At 36.3% G+C, this 23,763-nt stretch overlaps 1 protein-coding gene across 2 annotated transcripts in view; it reads left to right on the top strand.

The window, feature by feature from the left end:
- The window catches only part of FER (FER tyrosine kinase), a 158,011-nt gene extending 134,625 nt beyond the window's left edge, over positions 1–23,386 (top strand). For both annotated transcript variants that reach the window (XM_059491724.1, XM_059491723.1), the window contains 3 exons: positions 8,110–8,264; positions 11,967–12,089; positions 15,452–23,386. In XM_059491724.1, coding sequence (XP_059347707.1) covers positions 8,110–8,264; positions 11,967–12,089; positions 15,452–15,594 — 421 coding nt within the window. In that variant the 3' untranslated portion in view covers positions 15,595–23,386. The remainder of the gene's footprint in view (positions 1–8,109; positions 8,265–11,966; positions 12,090–15,451) is intronic.
- Positions 23,387–23,763: the final 377 nt, after the last annotated feature.

Here is a 23,763-nt window from a genome sequence, read left to right as displayed (position 1 = left end):
AAGACAATTAGTAAATTATTCCTCATCTTTATTTTCATTCATCCTTTTTTATTATAGTTACAAAACAGGCTATTTTTAATATACTGAAATATTTCAAGTATTTGTTGGTAATCCTTGATTAAAGGTAGAGAAATATTGTAAAGTACAAATTAGAATTTTTTTCTCTGACTGGAAAATTATGAATTAGTGGGTTATTACTGCACATCTTTGTCAATGGTTTCCATTATTAAGAATGCTTAGCTGGCATAAGTTACCTGTGCCATTCATCTAAATTCTTTTCTCCCTAAATAAGGAACGTCCCCAGATGAATAATTGCCTTAAAATATGGCTGACTTTCCTCCCTTTGCTATTGGCTTTCTTTGTGAGTGTCTCTTAAAAATGTAGGACATTTTGTTTTTGCTTTCTAGCCACTCAGGTGAGGACTGCAGCACAATCCTCTTGTCTAGCAATGCTTGATTTTTCTAATTCTTTGTTCTGTCTTTTCCTCCTCATTTCAAATTAGACCTAATGTTTTTGGTTTCTCTCTTATTCCTTGTGTATTATTTTCATGAATATGTAGTGTCTTGTACCTTAATTATGCTGGATGCTTCATTTCTTTGTAGCCTGATTATTACCTTTACCTTTTTTTACCTTCATTAACAAAGTGTTTCAGGATCTAATTCCTATAAAATACTTTATCTACTGAAAATCATGCTTGTCTGTTACTTTTAAAATCTTAACTGATGCCTCTTGGTTGTAGGAACAAAAATAAATTTAAGTGATGGAAATGCATGGAGAGATAACTTAAACTACAGCTACTGTTTCATACCACATTATTGGTTCTGGCTATTGAAAAAGCAGTAGAGTTGCTACCTGTCTCAGATGAACTTTGATATTCACCTGTGGCAAGTACTTAAATGTACCCTGAGAAGACTTTGAAATATTTCCTGTTTCATTAGGACTTCAAAGGCCCTGAAAATACTGCATTATTGTGCTATTTTATTTTATTCTAATAATGAAGGTGGGAAAAAAGTGACCCATATTATAATCATACTTTTGAATTTCTTGATTTCTTGCGCACTTGCAGTGCTTTTCAATTCCACATGCTCTGCTTTGAATTATTAGTCATTTGAACTTAATATATTGTGATATTAACACTAGAAAATGGCTTTATTTAATAGAATGAAAAGTTTATTTTCTAAAAACCTTAATCATCAGAAAAATCAGTGATAGAAGCTACTCTGCTTTAGACATTTTCTTTTAATCCAACATGCAGCCTTTTCTATCACTGATACCTTATGGGCAAGGGAATGTGACCCGTGACCATATCTGGTCTGCCTCTTCGGATGATTACAGTTTTATAAACAAGTTAAACCAGTATTTAATGCTTCTGTGCAGAGATATCAATTACATTTTTACATTATATTATATAATAAGATATAATAATAGAATTATTGTAGAATTAGTAGAATAAGGAAGAGATTAATTCAAAACTAGATTCAGAATTAAGAACTAAATTGAGTGATCCTTCTGGTCTAAAAGGGCAAGGACACTCATTGTAACAAGACTTGTGTTATCACATATGTTGAGTAAAGCCATGATACTATATTAAAAATGTTCCTGTTAGCAAAATGTTGTGCTCCACGGTTGTGTTTCATTTTAGTTGCTTCTGTGAATGATACAGTGTAAATTTTTGCTTGAAAATGGTATTTTTCTTCCTATGAATAATACAATATCCTTATATAACTGGTTATGGAAATGGAAGGCATTGTGATTGTAATTTAAGTCCACTGTAATTTTATCAAGCACAAAATGTAAACTTGTGTTCTGGTACATCTTGGATAATTAATTTTTGGAGACTTAGTTTCCCCTGTAATTCAGTTAATATCAAAGAGACTTTCCAGGACTGTTACAAGTCTTACACATTAATAAATGTACCCATATTTGTAGTTATGTTCTGTAATGTTTCTCTTGATATCCAAGAGCTTAGCAATGGTTGCATGGAACCCAGCAGAGATGTTTATTCCCATGTCTGTTCTGTCATTAAGGATTTCTAGACTGTATATTTAATTTTCCAGTCACTCTAATATTGTAGGATCTCCATGAAGTTGCCTGTCTTCCTCTCTGATTACTGTCCAGACACTTCGTTTTTCACTAAAATGGGCACACAAAAGAAATTGGATTGCAAATCTTTGTTTCAAGATATAGCACAAAGTAAAAAAAGGGACATTTTGTTCAGCATATTACATATAATCAGCAGTGCACAGGAAAAAATTGGTTATAAAAGTCTGCAGTGATATCAATGCATAGAAGACTGTTAAAGACCAAAATGACTGTGATGTCATTTTCATCAAAATAACTGTTCAGAAGAATACAGGCAATAACTATTAAGTTCTAAAACAGTTGAGAAACAATGCAGATAAAAACCATTTAGATGGTACTGATAGGAATGTTTCTGTTCCAGGAGCAGGCATTGTGAAGACAACCTTCGAAATAGGAAAAAGTGGGGAGGAATAGATGATGCAGCAATTTATTGCTTCATTTCTGTCTTCATAGTCTACTGCTTTGATTCTCCTCAGAAAAGTGCTCATTGTCTACTATTCCCTTCTTTATCTTGCTTAAAATTGCTGGTACAGAAAACTTGCCCTGCTAGGAAAATGGAGGGCACATTTTTGGTAGCAGTAGCCTACCAAAAAATCCTCAAAGATAAAAGTTTTCTAATGTGTCAGTAGATCTGTACAGTCCCTTGAGTCATATCTGGGTGGGAGACAGTAAATAAGTTGACAGTTGTGTCCAGCTACTGAATACAATTTTTTGGGGGTTGTTTTGTTACTTTGCCTCCTTTTGAATTCCTTTTGCAAAATTTTTAAGTCTTTTGCTTAAGTGCGAAGTGCTTTATAAAGAGTAATTGACGTCCACCAATGCTGTGAGGTGGGTGAAGGTGCTTATTTTATTTATAGTTGAGAGAAACTGAGCAATATCCGAAACTTGGATGGCAAGCCGAGCACCTGACATTATTGAGAAATCACTACTGTATCCACTGTATCCAACTTGGAGTTTCTCTGGTTTGCCAGCACCGTTCATCTGTGGAGATGAACGTGGACTTGCATTATATATGAGGAGCTGAGAGCAGTTATTAGCATTGTAGTTAATATGGCTCCAATATTTTCATAATAACTAAAATAATGTAAAGAAATAATTAAATCAAAGTTAAAAGGGGGAAGAAAACACAGAATTCATGAAAGGATGTTCTTCTGACCCTCTAATATTTTCCCAGTCTGTTACTAGGCACATGTTATTTGTTGTACCCTCCACATACAGCAAAATTAGCATATCAAGAAAGTTCTGAAATAGATTTAGGCACGACTGTATTTTGATTTAGACATTATTGGAAATTACGTCAGGTGTATGAAGGCGAGGTATCTTAGAGTTCACAAAAAAACCAGCAATTTATCTTGTAGTTTCACTTCCAACCCCTTTTTTTGTATTTAGGTAATAGACCATTTTCATTGAATTTAATGTGCAGAGGAGATAAACCGATCCTGTTCTCTAATTAATTACTTGCTTTTATCACCTTAGAGTATTTTAACTGCATAATCCAGGGATGGAATATAAAATGGCTAATTAGTTCAGTGAGGCAGTCTGTGCTGCTGATTTAGTAATGAGGAGTTTGCTCTCTAATTTTGATTTGCTTTAACTCATGGAATTCCATTGCAATGCTAGGTAGTACTTTCTCTGCAGATCCTGTGGGATGTAGAGGGGAAGAGGCGAGGGAGTGTAAGAATGTCCTTAGAGAAGGCTTTAGTTGCTTTATGTCTTTACTGACAGATGTGAATCCAGGTGGTAACAGCTCGCAGCTCAGAGCTCTACTTCCTCCTTGAACTGGCTGTTGAATTTTTAGCCGAAGTCCTATGACCTCTCTCTTAAAGTTTCAGCAGATTTGACCCATATTGACATCCCTAGGAGAAGTCCTGTTTGTACTTACAGGAACTGCCGAATAATGCTTAAAAAGGAAATTTCCAAATTACATGCTAGTTTTTACTTGTTAGTAGCTGGGGGGAAGAAACTTTGTTTCTAGCAGTACTAGGAGCTTATATAATCGTGATCTTAAATAGTGAGAGTCAGCTTCTCTTTTACTAAGGAGCTTACTCTGTAGCAATTCAGTGTAATATGTGCCCAATTTGTAGAACTTTCACAATGTAAATAAAGAATATTTTCTTGCTTTCTGTGTTAAAGATAAATACTGATTTAATGAAATTACTGCTTTAAGTAGCAAATGCTTTATGAGAAAAAAAAAATTCCTAAACAGAGATACCAATTTTCATAGAATTATCTCTGTGTTTCTTCAGGACGTTGGCTTTAGAGAGCATTAGGGAGAAGGAAGAGAAAGCAAGCAGAATACACTGTTTTTTCAGAGGCAAGAAGACAAATAGACTGTAGTTGATTTTCGTGGAGTTTTTTTGTTTGGGGGGCTGGTGTGCTGGAGTTTTGTTGTCATTATTTTTTTGGGGATTTGTTGTTCATGTGTTTGATTTGGTTTGGTTTTTTAATGTCCATGTAGAAAGAGTCATGATTTACTATGAAAACTTTACACTGATGAAATCTTTAATGTTGACATCTCATAGTTAATTTTGGTCATCAGACCTCTGCATTTATATTTTCATGTTTCCCCCAACTCATGTTGTTTATCTTAAAAATTGAGTAGAACTCCACTGTGGATTTCTTATGGAAGGTTAAGAAGTAAAGGGTCTTTATAAACCCTTTGAAATTATTATACTAGAATGCCTATCTGTAGAAAATAGAAATTAATTATAATTATGGAAACTGAAAGAAAATTAATGTCATAATTTATTATTTTAAAGTAATGGGAGTAATAGTTGCTGCTGCCATTTTTTTCCCAGATTCTGGCTATAAATTCTGTAATAAATCTTGTTGACTGAAAGCATCTTCTGTATTTTTCTCTTATGTCTAGACTGAAAAATAACATCCATTTTAAGGAAGCTGTCAGACATAATGAAGAACAGTGAAGAATTTATTTGAAAAATACTGAAAAATCTTAACCAAACCCTCAGAATAATAGTAAAAAAAAACCCGCCAAAAGCTGAGGTACCCGCAGCTTTCAGTGTAGCTGTTTAAAAAATGTTTTTAAGCATTACATATAAAAAATGTTTTTAAGCATTACAGATAAAAATATGCGCAAATACATGTAAAAATTATCTGTAAAATTAAGCAACAAATCACTGAGGATATGAAGCAGATGTAAAATGACAGTGGAAATACTAAGAAGGTAATATAACTTTGTGACATTTATATGCTTGAGGAATGAAATTATCACATCTAAAGTATTTTCTAAGTAAGTGGTAGAGTGAGCATATCATACTCAGGATGATAGAAGAAGGCAAATTTGCTTATGTCAGAAATAAATATATGAAGTGCGCACAAGACTTTATTAACAGAAATTATGTATTGAAAGTAATACAGAGTGTATAGCATTGAAAATGGGAGAGTTTTAGCTAAAAGTGGAAAAAGGCATTAATACTGTGAGACTCAAAACATGCAAACATTTGATTTCTTCTTTGAGGTGTTAATTTACATGTATCCTGAACAGAGTGTCACAATCTTTATGAACTTCTACGAATGCCAGTTGATTTTCATGGAAGTGTTTTAGTCAATTTTCAGTAGGGATGAAAAGCTTTTTCTCTAGTTGATTCTGAATGAAAAAGAAAACTCATATATATCTCTATGTACAAAACTGACAAAAATTATGCAAACTGAGTGTAGTCTTTGTTTATAAGCACCATACTGTGCATATTATTTACTATCCACTTTCCCAAACAATCAGACTTATGCATGAGGAATAAACCTAAGTCAGATCAGTATATAGATTTTTCTTAACTTGACTCAATATTTTTAAATGCTAGGTGATACTTCAGGTAGGGGGATGACTGCGCTTTCAATTAACTATAAATTTTCTTTGAGATACAACCTCATTACTTTTTCCACTCCTTATGTGCATCAGTTGCAAAATCTAGACTATATTGAGTAACATGATGAAAAACCTAATTACTGAAGTATGATTGGAACCTAAGTCATAAATTCTTGAAGTTCTTGGTGATACTTTTTACACACTTGAGTATAAACAATAACAATTTGATTTTGTTTTGCAGCTCGCTTGCTTTAACCAATATAGCTGTATGTAATGATACTGCATGCTAATATCAAGCTATGTAAAACAGTGCACACTGAGCTGTTTTATGCATTTGTGCACATGTTCAGCTGGTGCCTGTGAGTTCATATTTGTTTGTAGTGATCTGTCTTCTCGAACCAAACTAATAACTTCGTTTCTATCTCTCAAGCTCTAGAGCTATTAATGTTCTTAGTGGCAGAAAAGCTGTGTGAGTCAAATATGTTGAAATTCTTAAATCAAGTTATGATATTTAGGGTCGTACCTAGGCTCTGTCTACATATTGAATAACATAACCCAGTATCAATATGGATGAGCTGATTAAAGCCAGTTGTATGAGCTTCAGCATCCTTAAATATGGCTCAAGACTTTTAGTTTGGGTTAAGCGTAGTTCAGTCCTTTGTCATTACTGTGGGTAATACTGGAAGCTGTTTGCCGCTGGTTCAAACCTTTCTGTATTACCTGTAGAAACAAATTCCTTGGAAAGAAAATTGTGTTGCTAGAAAAACAAATTTCGTGTCTATCATGAGCAGAATTCTAAGTTAGTTTCTTCCAAGAGCAATGTAGTTTGCATGCACCAAATTCATCCTTCAAAAACCAATGAATGTGCATTAAGTGCTCAAGGGATTCACTTCAGAACTATATTACAGGTCCAATTCAAAATATCAAAGTTAATATAGTTTTTCTGGAATATTCATGTAAGCCATTTGTGAGCATATTAGCTATTTAGGTAAGCAAAACCACAGTAAGGTTAGTTTAAAAAAATATTTTGTCCATGTTGTTCATAATGGTATGGAATTAATCCTCTTGCTTGACATGTCTCTCCCTTTTTATTACATTACCATGGGAATAATAATACATATTTTATTATGTTGTATTCTAATAAACTGTGAAACACTGAAATGTAACATACATATAATATGTTGATAATATATTATTAACATGTAGAGAAGTCACAGTAGGTCTTTTATCAGGTATTACTGCATGTCTTCTGATCTAAAAAATAAAAAAAATTGAGGTGAAGAGAAGGAGTTGACTTTCTGAGCTTCTCATCCATCCATCACTGAGCCAAAATTTCTTTTCTATGCTGAGTAGCTTTAACTTCTGATAGAAACTCTAACGGGCAGAGGGAAGATGGAGCGGTTTCTCACTGAAACACTTCCTGAACACATTTCAGGATCCTTCTTCAAATTCTGTTTCATTTTACGTAGGATCCAGTTCATTAATCTGGAATTTATTTTTGTGGAGGAGTAAATGGAGGGCAGTTGTGGTGGGTTAACTTTGCATGGCTGCCAGACACCCACACAGATGCTTTCTCACTGTCCATCCTCTACAGGATAGGGAAGTAAAATAAGACAGAAACACTTGGAGGTCAAGATAAAGGCAAGGAAATCATCTACCAATTACCAGCATAGCAAAACAGAATGAACTTAGGTAACATGAATTTAATTTATTGCGAATTAGAGTAGAGTTACATGGTGAGAAATAAAAGCCAAAAATTGAAATACTTTTTCCCTTTCCCTTCTTCTGAGGCACTCCTTCATTCTGAAATGCTTCACTTCCTCCCCTGAGGGGTAAATGGGAAATGGAGGTTCTGAACTCTCCATAACAGCTCCTGTCCTTCAGCCTCACACTCCTTCACTGCTGCACTGTGTCTCTTCTCTGTGGACTGCAGGAGAGTCTCTGTTCAGGCACTTTGAGCATCTCCAGCATCCCCTCCCCTCGCTTTTTAATAGGATTATTTCTAAGATTTTTTTCTCCTTTCCCTCACTTCTGTTTCCTCATGACTGCTGTGAAGTGTTTTTTACTCTTTTGTAAATAAGCCTCTGAGAGGTATGACTGTCTTGGCTGAGGGGCTCGGTCAGTTTAAATGACTTCCAATTACTTTCAGACCTGTACAAATGTGTTGGTTTGGGTTTTTTTTTTTTTTTTTTTTTCTAATTTAGAGACCTGGCTGCAAGGAACTGCTTGGTAGGTGAAAGCAACATCTTGAAAATAAGTGATTTTGGGATGTCCCGGCAAGAGGACGATGGCGTGTACTCATCATCAGGCCTAAAGCAGATTCCAATCAAGTGGACTGCTCCAGAAGCTCTGAACTATGGTAAGAGTATAACTGGATTTTCTGGAAAAAAGAATAAAAAATCCGAAGTGCAGTAAAGAGCACCAGAGCCGCAATATTCGAGTGTATGTACATACAATTCTTTTCCCTCATTCAAATTAACAATGTTTAAAATAATTTTAGTATTTCAGTCTGATTTATGTAAAAAATGCAGTTGTGCTGCTGGAAAATAATAGGGCAGCAACATCAAAATTGCTATTATGCAGCAATAGCAGAGTGCTTTGGCTCTGTTGCTGACTCATTCTTGTAGACAGCCTCATCAGTCATCTAAATTATGATCGTTAGCAAAATGAATGGCAAGTTCTGCATATTTATAGCCACTCACTGAAAACAGTAGAAAATGTTAATGTACTATAACACTGTGTTAGATAATTCATTGCATTGGTGAAAGATACAGTCATTGTTTTATTTTCAGGGGGTTTTAACCGCAGTTTTACTTTACCTGCATTTTTGTGTATCACTAGGTTTTTATATTGGGGATAAAAATTCATTATTTATCACTGAGGGAAGAGGTCCACACTACTTGGTTCCAGAATAGAAGCTGAAGCTGCTGCTCTTACCTTTTTTTGCTTATATGAAACTATAAAAATAAGTTCTTCTAGGTAAAGGGGACTGTGGAGAAGCAGCACATTTAATAAATGATGGCATGTTTTGAATGTGCTTCTCTAAAGCAGTTCTTTAGTTGAGTACACAGAGTAAAATATTTTTGAATTCTTCATCTGAAGTGTCTATAAATATTTCTACCATCTCTTAAATTTAGCCTTTTTTCAGAAATCATGCATTGGAAATCATAAGTTTGTGAATTATGATTGATAGCAGAATGCTTCCTCTCATTAGCACTTTTGCAGCAATTAATGACATAACACAGTAATGCAGATCTTCCCTTTAAAAGGCTGACAGTAAATTCAGTTTAGTAATTGATCCTGTATTACCAGTTACTCTAAGAGGTGTTAGTGTTGCCAACATTCACTGGTGAATGCTTTGGTCTTTTGGGTGTTTGATCCACTATAAAAGGTGGTTTGAGTTTTTATTTTTGTTATTTTGGAAATACATATGGTGTTTTTGATGTATTATGAAAACCTATCTTTATAACCATGTGTGGTCCAGTTGACTGCATTTAGCAGGAAACAGGCTCTTGTGACCACACCTTCACTTTGTACTGCTGAGTCTGTTTTTTCTGCACAGTACAGGAGAAGAGGGGATTGTGGATTAACATCAACTTACTTTGTGTTTCCTAAAGCACATACATATTCCAGCAGCTATAGGTCATTGTCTGTAATGTTTGGTAAATAAGCTCCCTCAAACATGTTGATGTGTTCAGCAGTCAGTATTCAACTTTCAAAATGTAATGGAAGATTTCTGTGTGTTTTTGAAGGATAGATTTTTCCATTCCCTTGAAAGATACTAGTAAAACTTACTGGATTATGTTTTATTGTTTTCCATTCTAATAATAAGGTTGTAATAATTGCATTGAATTGTGTAGGTATGATTGGTGGTTTTTAAGATATCAAAATGAAATAAAATTAAATCTGTGGTATTTCAAAACTAGTTGGTAACCACTGGCCAGGTCAGTCCTGAATATCAAGATTCAAAGGCTGGAGGAAAATGAGAAATAGGATCATTTGGCCATTACATGAATGCCAATGTGGTTAAGAAGCTACAAAAAAGTTCTTTTTTTTGTCTTTGCTGAAGTCACTGTATATGACAAATTTAAGAGTGGTCACTAAAGTATGTTAATTTTAAAAAAACCCAGAAGTTGTGAAGGCTAGGAACCAGGCTAGGGCAAATGTTGTGGTTCTGTCACAAATTGTGTCAGAAGTTAGAAGCAAAATTCAGATGCCACTGGAGTTTTTGAGAAATGGAAGCTTTGGTTCTGTGGGTGCTGTTCAGAGCCATTCAACACCATTATTGGGAAGGCAAACCCCATCACTCCAAAGAGCTCCCCTTTCTTCCTTCGTCCCCCCACCTCATACACTGAGCCTGATGTCACATGGTCTGGAATCTTCCTTTGGTGTGTTTGGGATCACCTGTCCTGGCTGTGTTCCCTCCCAAGGACCCCCAGCTTCCTCACCAGCATGGCAGTGGGAAAAGCAGGGAAGGCCTTATAACAAAACCATCACTGAATTATCAACCCTGAGTTCAGCACAAATCTAAAACAGAGCCCTGTACCTGGCACTGTGAATAGAATTAATCCTACCACACCAAAATTGGCACATATTTAGGATGATTATGGGGTATTTTTGCTTCCTGATCTTTGAAAACTAAAATACATTTAATATGCATGTTTTCTGCCTAAAATATTTTGAGTTATTTGTGATGTTAGTAGTAATGTGGGGAGGACTTGGGGTTTTTTCCTGAACAGATCTTCTTTTTTTCCCCTCAGATAATGTAATAGCATAAAATATAATTAACTGTACAGAACTTGTACTTTCTGTAAAAAAAGCCTAAAAACCAGCTAATCACCTATCTTGTATTTGCTGAATGCTTTCAGTGAAAAGTGTTAAATTACTGGATGCCCAACTGTGGGAAGTTGATACACAGACAAGAAAACTAATCTTACTCCAAAGAGCATAGTGAATATCCATAATTGCCAACCATGAGGCACACAAGCTAACATAGCACAGCTTGAAGTGATATTTAGTCTAAGAGTAAACTGAGATTTCTGACGTCAGAAATTGTCACTGTCATCAACTGTCACTGTAATTTACATGTATTTTCATTTTTTTCCTAGTCAGAAGTGGCTTAGTTTGGCTTGTTTGATGATTAGAGATAAACAAGCAATACATTCACAAGTGTTGCTTTTTAAGAATAAAGATATGTAAATACAAAGTAATAGTACACAACAAAGAAGAACAGTCATGAAAAATGTTGAAAGTGATGTTGAAAATGGATTTTTAAGGTAACATTTTCACTGATTCTGCTGCAAAAGGCTGGGAGTCTTAATTTTCTAATGAGAATCCATCAGGGACAATAGAAATATCTGCTCCAAAATGTCTCCCTGTAATAGAAAGCTACAATTCCACAAAGAGGCTTGGAATTCAAGTTATCTATCAATTACCTGTTTTGCTATCTCTGAAGCATAATTGGAGGCAATTGAACCAGCAGGCCTGATTTTTTTTTTTCCTTAAACTCATTGGGTGTGTCAGTTTTGCAGCATCCAGCCTTACTTTGATTTTCAGAGATCAGTTTCTCAAAGCATAAGAACCAGGCCTTCTTCACACTTAGAAGCAGTGTTGGTGGTAGCTCCTCTCAGAATAAACACCGCCATGCTAAAATGGAGAACTAGAAAAGGTAACTTTTTAAAGAATATTTGGAATTGAAAGCAGTTGTAAATGAGTAGGAAAACTCTGACTTTTTTTTGTCCTTTTATATTAAAAGAAAAATATTTTTGTACATTAAGAAGGAAAGAAATTCTTAACTTGCTTGACAAACTGGAGTTGTATACTGTGTAGAACTTACAGTTAGTTTATGTTACTCCAGAGTTTTTACTTTAATATAATTTGTTCATTCTTTGAAATACTGGAGACTGTGAAATCTGTAGAATGTTTTATTAGTAGCTACAGCTTTGTTTTGCCTGAAGATTGCCAGTGTAACATTTTGCCTTTACAGGAAATTTGGGCCATAATTATCTGAAATAGCAATTTCTCTGTATGTTAAAGTCAAGGTTTGCTTTCCTTTTTTTAGGGAGATACACATCTGAGAGTGATGTATGGAGCTTTGGAATCCTTCTGTGGGAGACCTTCAGTTTAGGAGTGTGCCCATACCCTGGAATGACCAACCAACAAGCACGAGAACAAGTTGAGAAAGGTAATTATTCCTTGAAAGTGAAACAAATGCTGGATAAATGGTAAGGATTCAGCGTAAAATAGCCAAGAAATAACATACAAGTTTTGTAGCAACTTTAGCAAAAACAGTATGAGGTTTCCTAAACTGCTGACTAGCTCTCTGGGAGGAGTAGGGTGATGTATATAGGCCTTTTGGAAAAAAAGGAATACACTGACCAGTAACTTAAACGTTGGAAGACTTACAGCATGCTGACTTTCATTATTGCAGAACTAACAGGTGAGATGGAAAGGAGGAATTTACTGCTGTGCAAAGCAGAAGCTTGAACAGAATGAATTATTTAAGATTATGCTAATGCAGGTATAAATATTCTAAACTGCCAGAAAAAAATCTCTGTCATTCCGTCTTCTTTATTAAATAATTTCACAGAAAGATTTAACAATTATGGTGGAGAATGGTAAGCTAGTTGAGCATTGCAAGCTGCATTTCTCTTTTACTAAATAATCAAAAGGTTAAAATAGCAAATAACTGTGAGTAGGAGTTCAGGAGTTTGATTTATTTTCATTGTCTTTAGTGGCATTTCAGAAGTGTTCCTTCCTTACATAATACTACTGTAAAATTTATAAATATGTTCTAAGCTAGTAAAACTTCCAAATTATTTAAAACAAAAACAAATGGCAAACAAACAAACTCTGGTTTGCTGATTTACACACATTGTCAGTGTTTGTTATGGTTTTATAAGCACTGTAGGTGATAATGAAGTTTCTCCTTAAAGGCCAAATCAAATCCTGGAGCCTGAGCCATATTTGTCTGATAATTTGTGGAATCACAGACTCAAAGGATGGCTGAGGTGTGCAGGGAGCTCTGAATGTTGTCTGGTCCAACCACCCAGCTCAGCAGGATCACATCCAGATGACTTTTGCATATCTCTGTGAATGTGATTGTCTTTGGACAATCTGTACTCAGTCACCCTCACAGGGAAAAAAGTGTTTCTTGATGCTCAGGAGGAATTTCCCATGTTTCAGTGTGTGCTCATCACCTCCATGTCCTGTCACTGGGCATGGAAAGAGCCTGGACCCACCTTCTTTGCACCCTCCCTGCAGGTGTTTATATACATTGCTGAGATCCCCTGAGCTTTCTCCTCTCCAGGATGAGCTGCTCCAGCTCACTCAGCATTTCCTCATAGGAGAGAGAGATGTTTCAGTGCCTCCATCACCTTGGTGATCCTTCATGAGATTCTCTCCATTGTGCCTGTGTCTGCCTTGTACTGGGGAGCCCAGTACTGGACCCAGAACTCCAGATGTGGCCTCAGCCAATACTGAACAGGTTGGGCAGATGATTTCTCTCAACCTGCTTCAGCGCTCCTTCTAGTGCAGCCCAGTGTGCCATTAGCGTTCTTTGCTGGAAGAGCTCATGCTGGTGTCCAGCAGGAGCCCCAGGGCCTTTCCTGACAAACCGCTTCCCACGGGGCATTCCCTGCCCTGCTGGTGCCTGGGGCTGCAGCACTTGGCTCCTGTCAGCCCCTTTCTCCAGGGGCTCCTGGCCCTAGCCTCCTGCCTTTCTCCAGCCTGTCCCTGTGGACAGCACCACCACCCTGTAGTGTATCAGACCCCCTCACGGCTCGGTGCCACCAGCAAGGGGGACACTGCTGTGTCACCATCGCTGAGGGGGCGCCTGCCCCTCACCCTCAGCCTTAGTGAAGGTGCGACACAGAACTGGATCCTGGAGCTCCACTCAGACTTCGAACCACTCATCACCTCCCTTCAGGGCTCACTGTTCAGCCTGTTTTCAATCCACCTCCCTGACCTGTCTCTAGCCCATAAATTCAAAGGTGTCTTTGTGGAATTTTACAGTGAAATCCCCTCATGTATCAGGCCACTCATCTCATTGAAGAAGTTTCTCACACTGGTCAAGCATGATGTGATCTTAGTGAATCCATGCTGACTTTCTGCATGCTTACTCCTCATGATTTCCCTGTACTGCCTGGAAATTGCTTCCAGCATTAGGGGTCCATCACCTTCTGGGATCAATGTGATGCTGACCAGCCTGCAGTTCCTTGGGTGCTCTGACTTGAAGATAGGAGTGGCATTTGCTTTACTTCTGTCTTCAGGTACTCCTCCCTGTAGTTGAAGCGATGTATGAAAGATGATTTGGAATGATGTGGCAGTCACATCAGGCCGTTCTCTCAGCACTCAGGGGTGCATCAGAGCCCCTGGACTTTACTAAATCTGGTGTGCTTAAGTATTCTCTGATCAGGTCGTCTTCCATCAAAGGCACGTCTGCCTTGTTCCAGCCTTTGTCACTGATCCCTGGAGTTTGGGATTCCTGGAGGCTGGTCTTGCTAGTAGGGGCTGAGATGAAGAAAGTGTTCAGTACCTTAGCTTGTCCCTGTCCTGTGTTGCTGAGTTGATCAGTGCCTCATTCAGCAGTGGGCACACATTTTTTCAAGCCTTTTATCCCCTGCATAGTGAGAGGAGCTCTGCTTGTTGTTTTTGACATGCCTGGCCAGATTCAAGCCCTTCTGGGCTTTGTCTTTCTTAGCTTCGTCCCTGGAGGCTCAGGCAGTGTTTTGGTATTCCTGCCATTACCTGATTTTGTGTTTGATTTTGTCCAGGAGCTCCTTGTCCATACATACAATCCTCCTGGCATTTTTCCCAACTTCCTACTCATTGAGAAATTGTCTTCACTGCTGTGAGTACACCTCTGTGGTCCAGGCTATTGATGATATGCCTGAATAGCCACTTACCTGCGACTTTTGAATGATTAGCTGCTAATTTACTTAACTGATTGTCCATTCTCTTGCTCATTGTCAAGTCAGAGAACTCCTTGGCTGATGGCAGCAGAGAAGTGTGGAAGGAACTGCCTGTTTAAGCAAACCAGAAGAGAAAGAGATTTGAGATAAGATGGAAAGATCCAAAAGTCAAGAAAACAGAGGGAGGAAAAATTAACTACTAAAGTGCAGGTGGGGAAGAACTTCCTTAAGGAGACAAAAAAGGGAAGAAATGTGAGAATAAAAGTGGATACATCTTCAAAAAGAGAAAATACGTTTACTCACATCTTCATTTTTATTATCAGTTTCCTCACTGCAGTGAAGTAAGGAAATACAACTGAAAACCAGAGGGTAGCTGCTTCCTAAGATACAAGAAAGAAATCTGTGTGAGTTGCTGCTATTAGGGAGGGCAGCATCACAACTTGAATGTCACTGGTACTGAATTTTAATTAGTTTCATAATTATCTGTCATGTATAGGATACGTATTTAAGATGTTCCTCATATTGCCTTGAAGGTCTGTATAATATATTTGAACTTTGCTCTTATCTTTTTAGATTTGTTGACAAGCATCTGTTTTCAGTACTAAAAGTTTTCTCCACTTTTTCTGTGTAACAGGCTACCGAATGTCTGCACCACAAAAATGTCCAGAAGAAATATATAAAATAATGCAGAGATGCTGGGACTACAAGCCAGAAAACCGGCCAAAATTCAGTGAGATTCAGAAAGAGCTGTCTTCAATCAAAAAGAAAGTGACATAGTGATGAAGAAGTGCCAAACTCAATGTCTGGGACTTTATTTTCCAGTGAAGTAATTGTTTCCCTCAAACACTATGCATTTATATAGCATTATTTGCAATATTCTTCTAGGATTACTTTGAAATTAACTAGTGTACCATCTTGAATGGTGCCTACACCTGCATTAAAGATATATACTGCGAAATGCTATATATCCAGTCACAGTAGTACTGTAATTTAGGTTACATGTCCATAGGAAAGCACATACTATAAGGGACTGTGGCTTTTTTCTGTTTTACAGCAAATAACTGCTAGTGACATTTTCAGAAGTATTGTACTTTAAGCTGTGCTCCCACTCTGCTATCCCTGTCCTGTATGTCAGCATATTAATGTGGGGATTGTCATACATGTTGGCCTTAAAACTCAAGACAGTTTTGACAAGTATTTCAACTAGAAGCTTTTTTTAAAAATTCTTTCTACATCTAATATATTTAGGTGATACTTGGTTTGAAGCATGAAGCTCGGTTAGATTCTGGATGCAAATATGCTTACCAAATGGAAAAATCCAGAATTTTTGGTAGTTGAATTACTTGTGCATCTGTTACCATACAGTAGAAATACTTCTGACTTTTTATGTGATCTATTTAAATAATGCCTTTTTTCTCCTTCAGTGCCATCAGAATTGAGTAGCATGTTTCTTTTATGGTGACCTATGTTTATTTTAGGAAAAAAAAGACCAATATAAAGTATATTTCTTAGCACATGTTAAGAAATACTGCAAACTATCTGCCTTCCAAATAATATGTGAAAGTACTAGGCCAAGAAAAAGAGGTTTATTAATGATAGCAGCAGATGACAAATATAATTGATCTTAGAGGCACTAAAAAAATATGCTGCTAAATTTGCTTTTGACCCTGATTTTTTCCCTAAAATTGGTAGAAATTCTCAGAATGCAGCTGAAGCATGCAAAAGTTTATTCTGAACAAAAGAACATTTCACGCATAGTGTCCAAAGGAAAATACTACTTCTGTATGGCATGAGGAAGTTGTGCAAACAACCAAAAGGAAAGAAGTATGTTTAAAGCCTCTGACAGGGAACAGCAGAGTAGAAATACTAACCTTCTATTTTTCTTACATTATTGCAATCAAATATCAAAAGACTGGGGATAAACAAGGTTTTAATGCACCAAGAATATAAACCTTGTGTTTGTATATATATACATATAAAATATATATTAAAAAAAAGCCAGAAAGAATAAAACCTTACTAGATAGTGGAGGGAGGAAGTGCACCATTTGTTACTTTGACTCTGGGTCCTCTTTGCAGCTGGAATTGTTTTCTAGGACTCCGAATAAAAATAGGAACAAGTTACTGTATCCCTGTCTGAATTCCAGCATTAAGGTGCTTAAAATACTTATAGGAATTTACTGAAATATTCAGATCAAGGGATACTAGTTGCTGCTAATGCAAGTAAGAAACAGGGATAGTAAGTAACACAGCATCTGGAATGTTAATTAGCCTTATATTTTAGTGTTACAGTGGGAATGAGATGTAGTGAAGTCAGTGGCTACATTACATTTTTATTTCTGTTAGGGTGGCTTTTCTATTGTCCACATCATCTTTTGCTCTCTAGAGTATATTTACAGTAGTGCTGAGTGGTGGTTTAGGGCTATATGTGACCAAAATATGTGTAGGCTAGAAGAATTTGTCTGTTACATAGGAATTAGTGTCCAGCTACAACAGTGAATGGTTGTGTGGGATCACATCACCTGCCTTTGAGGTGGTACTGTCAGTATCCAGCTGTAAGGAATGGTAAGTGCTTCTTGCATTTTGTTAAGTGATTTTTTTTCTTGGAGATAAGGAAGCATCTATATACACATACCCATTTAAGTGTAGTGCTTGGAAAACTTGGTGGCATAAATTAAAACTTCATTGTAAGTGTACTGGATATATTTACTTAGTTCTGTACTTCAAGTAGCCCAGAGATATTTTTCAAGAGCTATAGGAAACGTTCTTGTTAGCTTGTATGCTTCTAAGTAGTACACAGAGTCTGTGCCTTAATTTGCTAGTATGCTAATGCAAGTGCAAGTGTACTAAGATCTAAGAGATGTTTCACAATCACTTGGGAAAATCCATCCAACAGCGTTTCCTCACATATGCATCCCTGAAGTCTGCAAGTAAGGATGACAGTGTCAGCATTCATAGCTTTTCTGGAGAGTTAATATTCTTTTATTAGAGAGATGGACTGTTTCTTTGCCATATGCCCTCTTGACAGCAAGAAATACTGCTTCATTCAGATAAAATAAAATACTGTTTTATTTGTCATAAATTAACCAGTCACCATCCTGACTCTCACAGAAGGATAAAAACAGTACTAACATTTTATTCTGGAATTGTTAACCTCCATACATATATATCACACTTCTGTTTAAATTTGAAGTCTTTTTAAAACAGGGAATTTCTACAGCATTGGAAAAATTTGTTACGGTTACTGAAGTAGGCACCAGTTCAGTTCAAAACTAGTAATACTTTGGGAGAATACCAGAATGGCTTTTTAAGTATAGAATAAATTTCAACACAGGTACATGTCTTTTCAATTATTTAAACTTCTTGTAGCATTCATTTAACAGTTTGTGGCAGAATTTATTTGTCATGTCTGACTTGTAAGTGTTGAAACTATTCAATTTAGGAAGTGGACTCCATACCTATAGCTATTGTAGGCTTCTCACAGGAGCATTCACAACCAAGCCTGCCATGCCATGAAATTTAAAAGAAAGACATGGCACTAAAGAAGCAAAGCTGCAATATCTTCTCAACATGGCCTCTTGATGACTTAATCTTGCCAGGTTAATCTTACCAGGTTAGCCAGGTCATTTGGCTCATGTGCTGTGTTTAGGGAACTTAAAAAGAGAACTTACAAAGAAGTTAAGCTTCAGCCTCTTTGGCAAGCATGGATTTCAGGTTAGGTTGTTACACTGGCATTGTCACAACCAGAGGGACCCTGAGAGAATCCTGAATTATTTTATATTGTTAAACATAGGAAACTCTAAATACTGTTATCCTCAGCTTGTAATGTGAGAGCGATTTCAACAGGTTTTCTCTTATTTTAATGTTTTTCCTAGCAATTGCATTCATTGTTGTAAGAAAATTGCTTTGACAGCAAGAAGTGCATCCTTAGTTTGTTTTTAGTAGAAAATTAGTGCATATTTTCTTCCAAGTCCAGTCCTCAGTGAAGTCATAAGTTTTTCTCAGCTTCTTTATTTTATGAAAAGTAAAATACGGAAAGTATCTTGTCTGGAAACAAACCTCGGTTCAGCAAAGGGTGATGATGTAGTGTTAGCATCCCACAAAGGCATTAACTTTGAAATTAGTTCTTTGAAATTAGTGCATTTTCATTAGTTCTGTAAAAAAACAATGAACTAGCTTTTTGTTTATCAGCTACAGTTATACTGCATTTCTTCTTAACAAAAATATGCCCTTTTGCAGAATTGCTTAAAACTTCTTTGGAAATCGTTATTGGGAAGTGCATCACCAGAAGGCCATCAGTGAGAACTGCAGCTGGTAAAGCCCATTCTCACTGACAGGAAAGAGAAAACTGGTTAAGGAAATACTAGGTTATTCATACTCAAGTATTTTTTCATTAATGTCTTTGACCTCCTGTTATGCTTACTTAAATACAAGCACATGATTAAACTTGACTATGAAGTTACCTATTTGTTATCTCTTTATAACTGTTTTGTTACCCCTTCTGCTCTCATTGTAAAGGTTATAAAGACAACAAAAAAGAAGAAAAATCCCCCACATTTTTCTGAGGTTACAGTGTAACCAAGTCTCAGAAGTATTTACAAATGTCTCCCCTCCAGTTTTCTCAGATGTGCTGCTGCACAAATATTAACAACAGTGATGAAATACTAGCCCTGTTTCCAGTATTCTTGCTGTCATATCCTCTAAATGTCAGTGCTACTCACAGACTTAAGGGAGTGCAATATTTGAAGACCTAAGCTAGTGTGTAGATAGTGTCATCAAACATGGTATTCAGCAGTTCTGAGAATAATTGATTGTCACAAATAATAACTCATTATAAAGATTAAATAAAGAGAAAGAAGCTGAGAGAGTCCACTTTCTGTAACAGCTGTCCTCTTTTTAGGCACTAGAAATATTTGTTTGTGCCAGTGCTCTTGGATTTGTAACATTTTTATGGCTAAGCATAAAATAGTTTGCTATTAAAGGAAGAGTTTGCCAATTAATGTTTTCTTCTTGTAAAGCACAAAAGGACTTCAGATATTGTTGGAAGCTTTCTTCCTAGGCTAGTCAGGCTACCAATGAAGCAATGCATTTTTTTCCTCTTAGAGTGGTTTTCATGCAGTCCTTCACTTCTAGTAATTAGTAATACAAGACCTCAATTAGTAATCAAAAGGTGCGTGGCAAGCACAGGGCAAGTCCAGTATTCCTGAAGTTCCAAACAACCATGAGTTTTTAAGAGATCTGATCAATTTGAAATATCAGCTCTATTGAAAATATTTGCTTTCACTCCCCTTTTGCAGATTTACTGAAAAAAATAAAAAAAGCAGTCCTTAATAACCAGCAACAACTTACTAGGAAAGTGAATCAACCTCAGGAGCCTATCAAGGTTTTCTAAGAGTAACTATTCCCTGGGGTAGCTTCCCATTATAAACACATAAAGCTTAAAGGTGGAAAGCTTCAAATTGAAATGGAAGAATCCATTCACACGTCATGTTGTGAAAAGTCAAGTATTACTACCATTTATTTCCTCAAAGTGGTACTGAACTGTTATATCCAGCTCCTATATGCGTTGCAGAGTTGCCTTTTAGTATGTTATTAATACCAACTTTACTTTGCTGAGACCTGAAATTTTAAACAATGGAAGATTCTCTCATTGAAAATTCCAGCAAGATCTGCCTGTAGCTCCAACATTTTTGCGTATTTTCACATCCAGTTATCAGAGTCATTGTGTTCATTATAATAAGTACCATATAGTACAGGGCTGGAAGCCCCTGACTTTAAACTTTCAGAGTTTTGACCCTAGAATCCACCTTGATTTCACTTCTCTGTCAAATAAGCAAAAGAAATATCTGTTTTTCAGCCTTAGTACTACTCTATGAAACAGAAAGTTTCAGAGGTGTATTTACTGTTCTCTCCCAGGGAATGCTACCTCCACCAACAACCCTAAGCTACCATTATGTCCCCTTCTCTTTGATATAAAATTTCAGCTGAAATATATGTCCAAGTATAGAACTTGGGTGTTAACTCAGATTTGTTTTATTTTCAGGCAGTTGTATATTATTGGCTATTTCAGAGTGCCATTTTCTCAGACATCATCTAGGCAGGACTTAAATTAGAAGTTTCAGATGGTTTATTTGGGGGTGGGGGTGTGAGCTAAACAACTAATTAGTTCAGTAGCTAAATTGTTGTTTTGTAGGTGTTTGAGATTGTAGCTATGGAAGGGTAGTGCATTTAAAGATCTCAGATCCATATGCCTTCTTCAAACAAAAAAATTCTAGACATATTTAGAAAAAATTGATAAATAAAACCCTTAAATCTAGTTGACTGAGGTCATGAATTGAAAACATAGAAGAGCCATGAACTAGATTCTTTCTTCCTCTGTCTCCCAGAGTGGAACACCTTGTAAATACAACTTAATTGATTTATTGTTTACTGATAAATACAGCCTCTGAATCAGTATGGTAACCTAGGATTCCCACTGAGCAGAGAACACTTGGGAAAATCCTGAATTGCTACTATTTGGATCTGTCATCTAGTTTTAGAAACACAAATGTTTATAGATAACTACTTAAGTTTTGTGAATACAGTAAGTAAGCCAGCCCTTGAAACTCTTCATCAATGTAAAGCAATTAGACTTTTTAAAACAAAAATCAGAACAGTGATTCCCTTTGCATTACAGATATTGAAAGTATGTGACAACACTTTCCATTACTAAAAAAAAAGATGCGCTGTACTCTTTTCAGTCAGCTCAGTCTTTCTCAACATATGAAGAATTCCTTTGCTGTTACATGCAAGTAATAATGTAAAATTCTTGGATAACTGATACATAACCAATTGACTCTGAGCTGTTGCCTCAATTCTCAAAGAATCTTTCTGCTCTCTAATGAGGGTTGCAGCAATCTTACACTTCCAGCTGAGCTCTGCTGTAATAATCTTTACTGTTGCATCTCTCAAATATTTCCTAATTCTGAAGGCTCCATGTATCACAGATGGCACCCTTTCACTTATCAAATGAAATTATTCTGGCGACAGAAAAGTCCAAATACAGAAAAGTCCAAATGTTTAATTAAAAAGTAATATGGTGATGTTAAACTTTAAAACCTGGGGCAGTGGGTTTGTATGAAAATGGAAGTAACCATGAATCAAGGTAAAACATATTGTTCAAATCACATTTTTAATGAAATTGCAGACCCTAGCTATATCACAAATTGTCCACATCATAAGATACATCAGAGGAACAACATTTGTTACTGTCTGGTTTACAATACTGAACATCCTGCTCCACATAGGGAGAATTAAAGAGCTAAATATGCACCTTGACATTTTGCTGTCAGGCTAGATTGGAACAGTGTCTTCCAAATCAACAGCAATTACTTAATTCCACCTCAGCCTTATTGTGAACTTCCTTCTTCTTAAACAGACGTTTCAGACAGTGTTAATTTTGATCATTTTGCTTTCAGGAATTTGAATTCGTTATGTCATACAACATTTATTTACAGAAATAATTGTACAGCCCCACCACTATTAAGTGTTGAACCCTCCAATTCCAGGAGATAAGCATTATTGTTGTGTACAGGGAACTGCTCTTGCACTGGGTCTCAGTTGAAATGTCTGTTTACATGTCTGTTTCCAGTGTTAATTGTACCATTACCTGTAAATCACAAGTTAATTTGTTTTTTTTTAGCAAGCTTCCCACTTAGTTTTCACTAAAATGCTGAAAACGTGTAATAGGAAAAAACTCCATGATACAGGTTCATCACACAGGACACACAAGGCAGGCAGACTCCTGCAGAGAAACATTGAGGAGTGAAAGCCAGCATTAAACACCTGCCTTGTACCTTCTGTTAAAGGACTTGCAGGGATGAAACTTGGGCTGGGGTTGTAGGACTGCTGATTTTAAAATTGCATGTGTTGCTTTTCCTTGTGTAACTGTTGGCAGCTGGAGACAGAACAGGGGTGTTAGGGAAGGAGGGAAATTCACATCACTGGCTTGCCATCACAAGCCAGACTTTTGTCACCAGTAGCCTTGAGTGGACACAGATGCCATTTGCAGATGTCTTTAGGTATCCAGTTCTCAATTTTGTGCCAAAATATGCACCAGCAATATCAGGTGAAGCACCTTTTATGCTCTTTGTTGTTTAAAAATAATATATTTGTGAAATGGATCGATAATACATAACACTGGAAATGGGTCCTTCTTCCCTAAAGTACATGTAAAATAAAATTTAAAAAAAAAGAAACAACATTTGTGAATTTATCTGGCTTTTAATCAAGTCGGAAAATTATAACTATGTTTTACAGTTGCCAGTTGTTGGTCCTTTATAATTTTAAATAGATCTGCATTTTAACTTTATTTATTTGCCAATTTTTTATATACTTTTAAGTTACACTTTAGAACTCAAGCTAACTTTTTATTTTCCTAGGCTGTTATGTAAGAGATTTTCAGTCTTCTTGTAAACTGCAGACCTTTTTTGAATAGTCCTTTGTCTTCTCCTTTGGACCACTTACCACTAATGAGTCTGCAGTCCCCATTTCACTGTACTCTTCCAATAAATGTAAAATATTTGTATCAAGCAGTCTCATTTTATTTGATATTTACAAGTTGTGTTTCTTCATTTGCCTCTGTAATCAAGTGGAAGACCAGTTCTAGTAACATTGCTTTTGGGAATAGACACAATTCAAAATACTCTGTTTCACACAGCAGGGGGAGACCCAATTTGATTTGATTTTTTTTTGAAATTTCTGGAGATAATCTTTCTGTATGATCCTCACTCGCAGTTTTGCATTACTTTTGTTTACCTTTTGCATATCAGAAGAAATTGAAGCAAGAAGTAACGTAGAGGACAGAAGGGAAAGGAGATGTTGAAATGGGCTGAGAACTTTGTTATGAGAACATTATTATGCCTTAAAAATACAAACATATTTTGAGATCCTGTGGGTAACATAAAGT

This window comes from Ammospiza nelsoni, chromosome Z, assembly GCF_027579445.1.
Source record: "Ammospiza nelsoni isolate bAmmNel1 chromosome Z, bAmmNel1.pri, whole genome shotgun sequence".
NCBI lineage: Eukaryota > Metazoa > Chordata > Aves > Passeriformes > Passerellidae > Ammospiza > Ammospiza nelsoni.
Note: the sequence above shows the minus strand (reverse complement) of the source record. Positions and strands in the feature narration are given on the sequence as shown.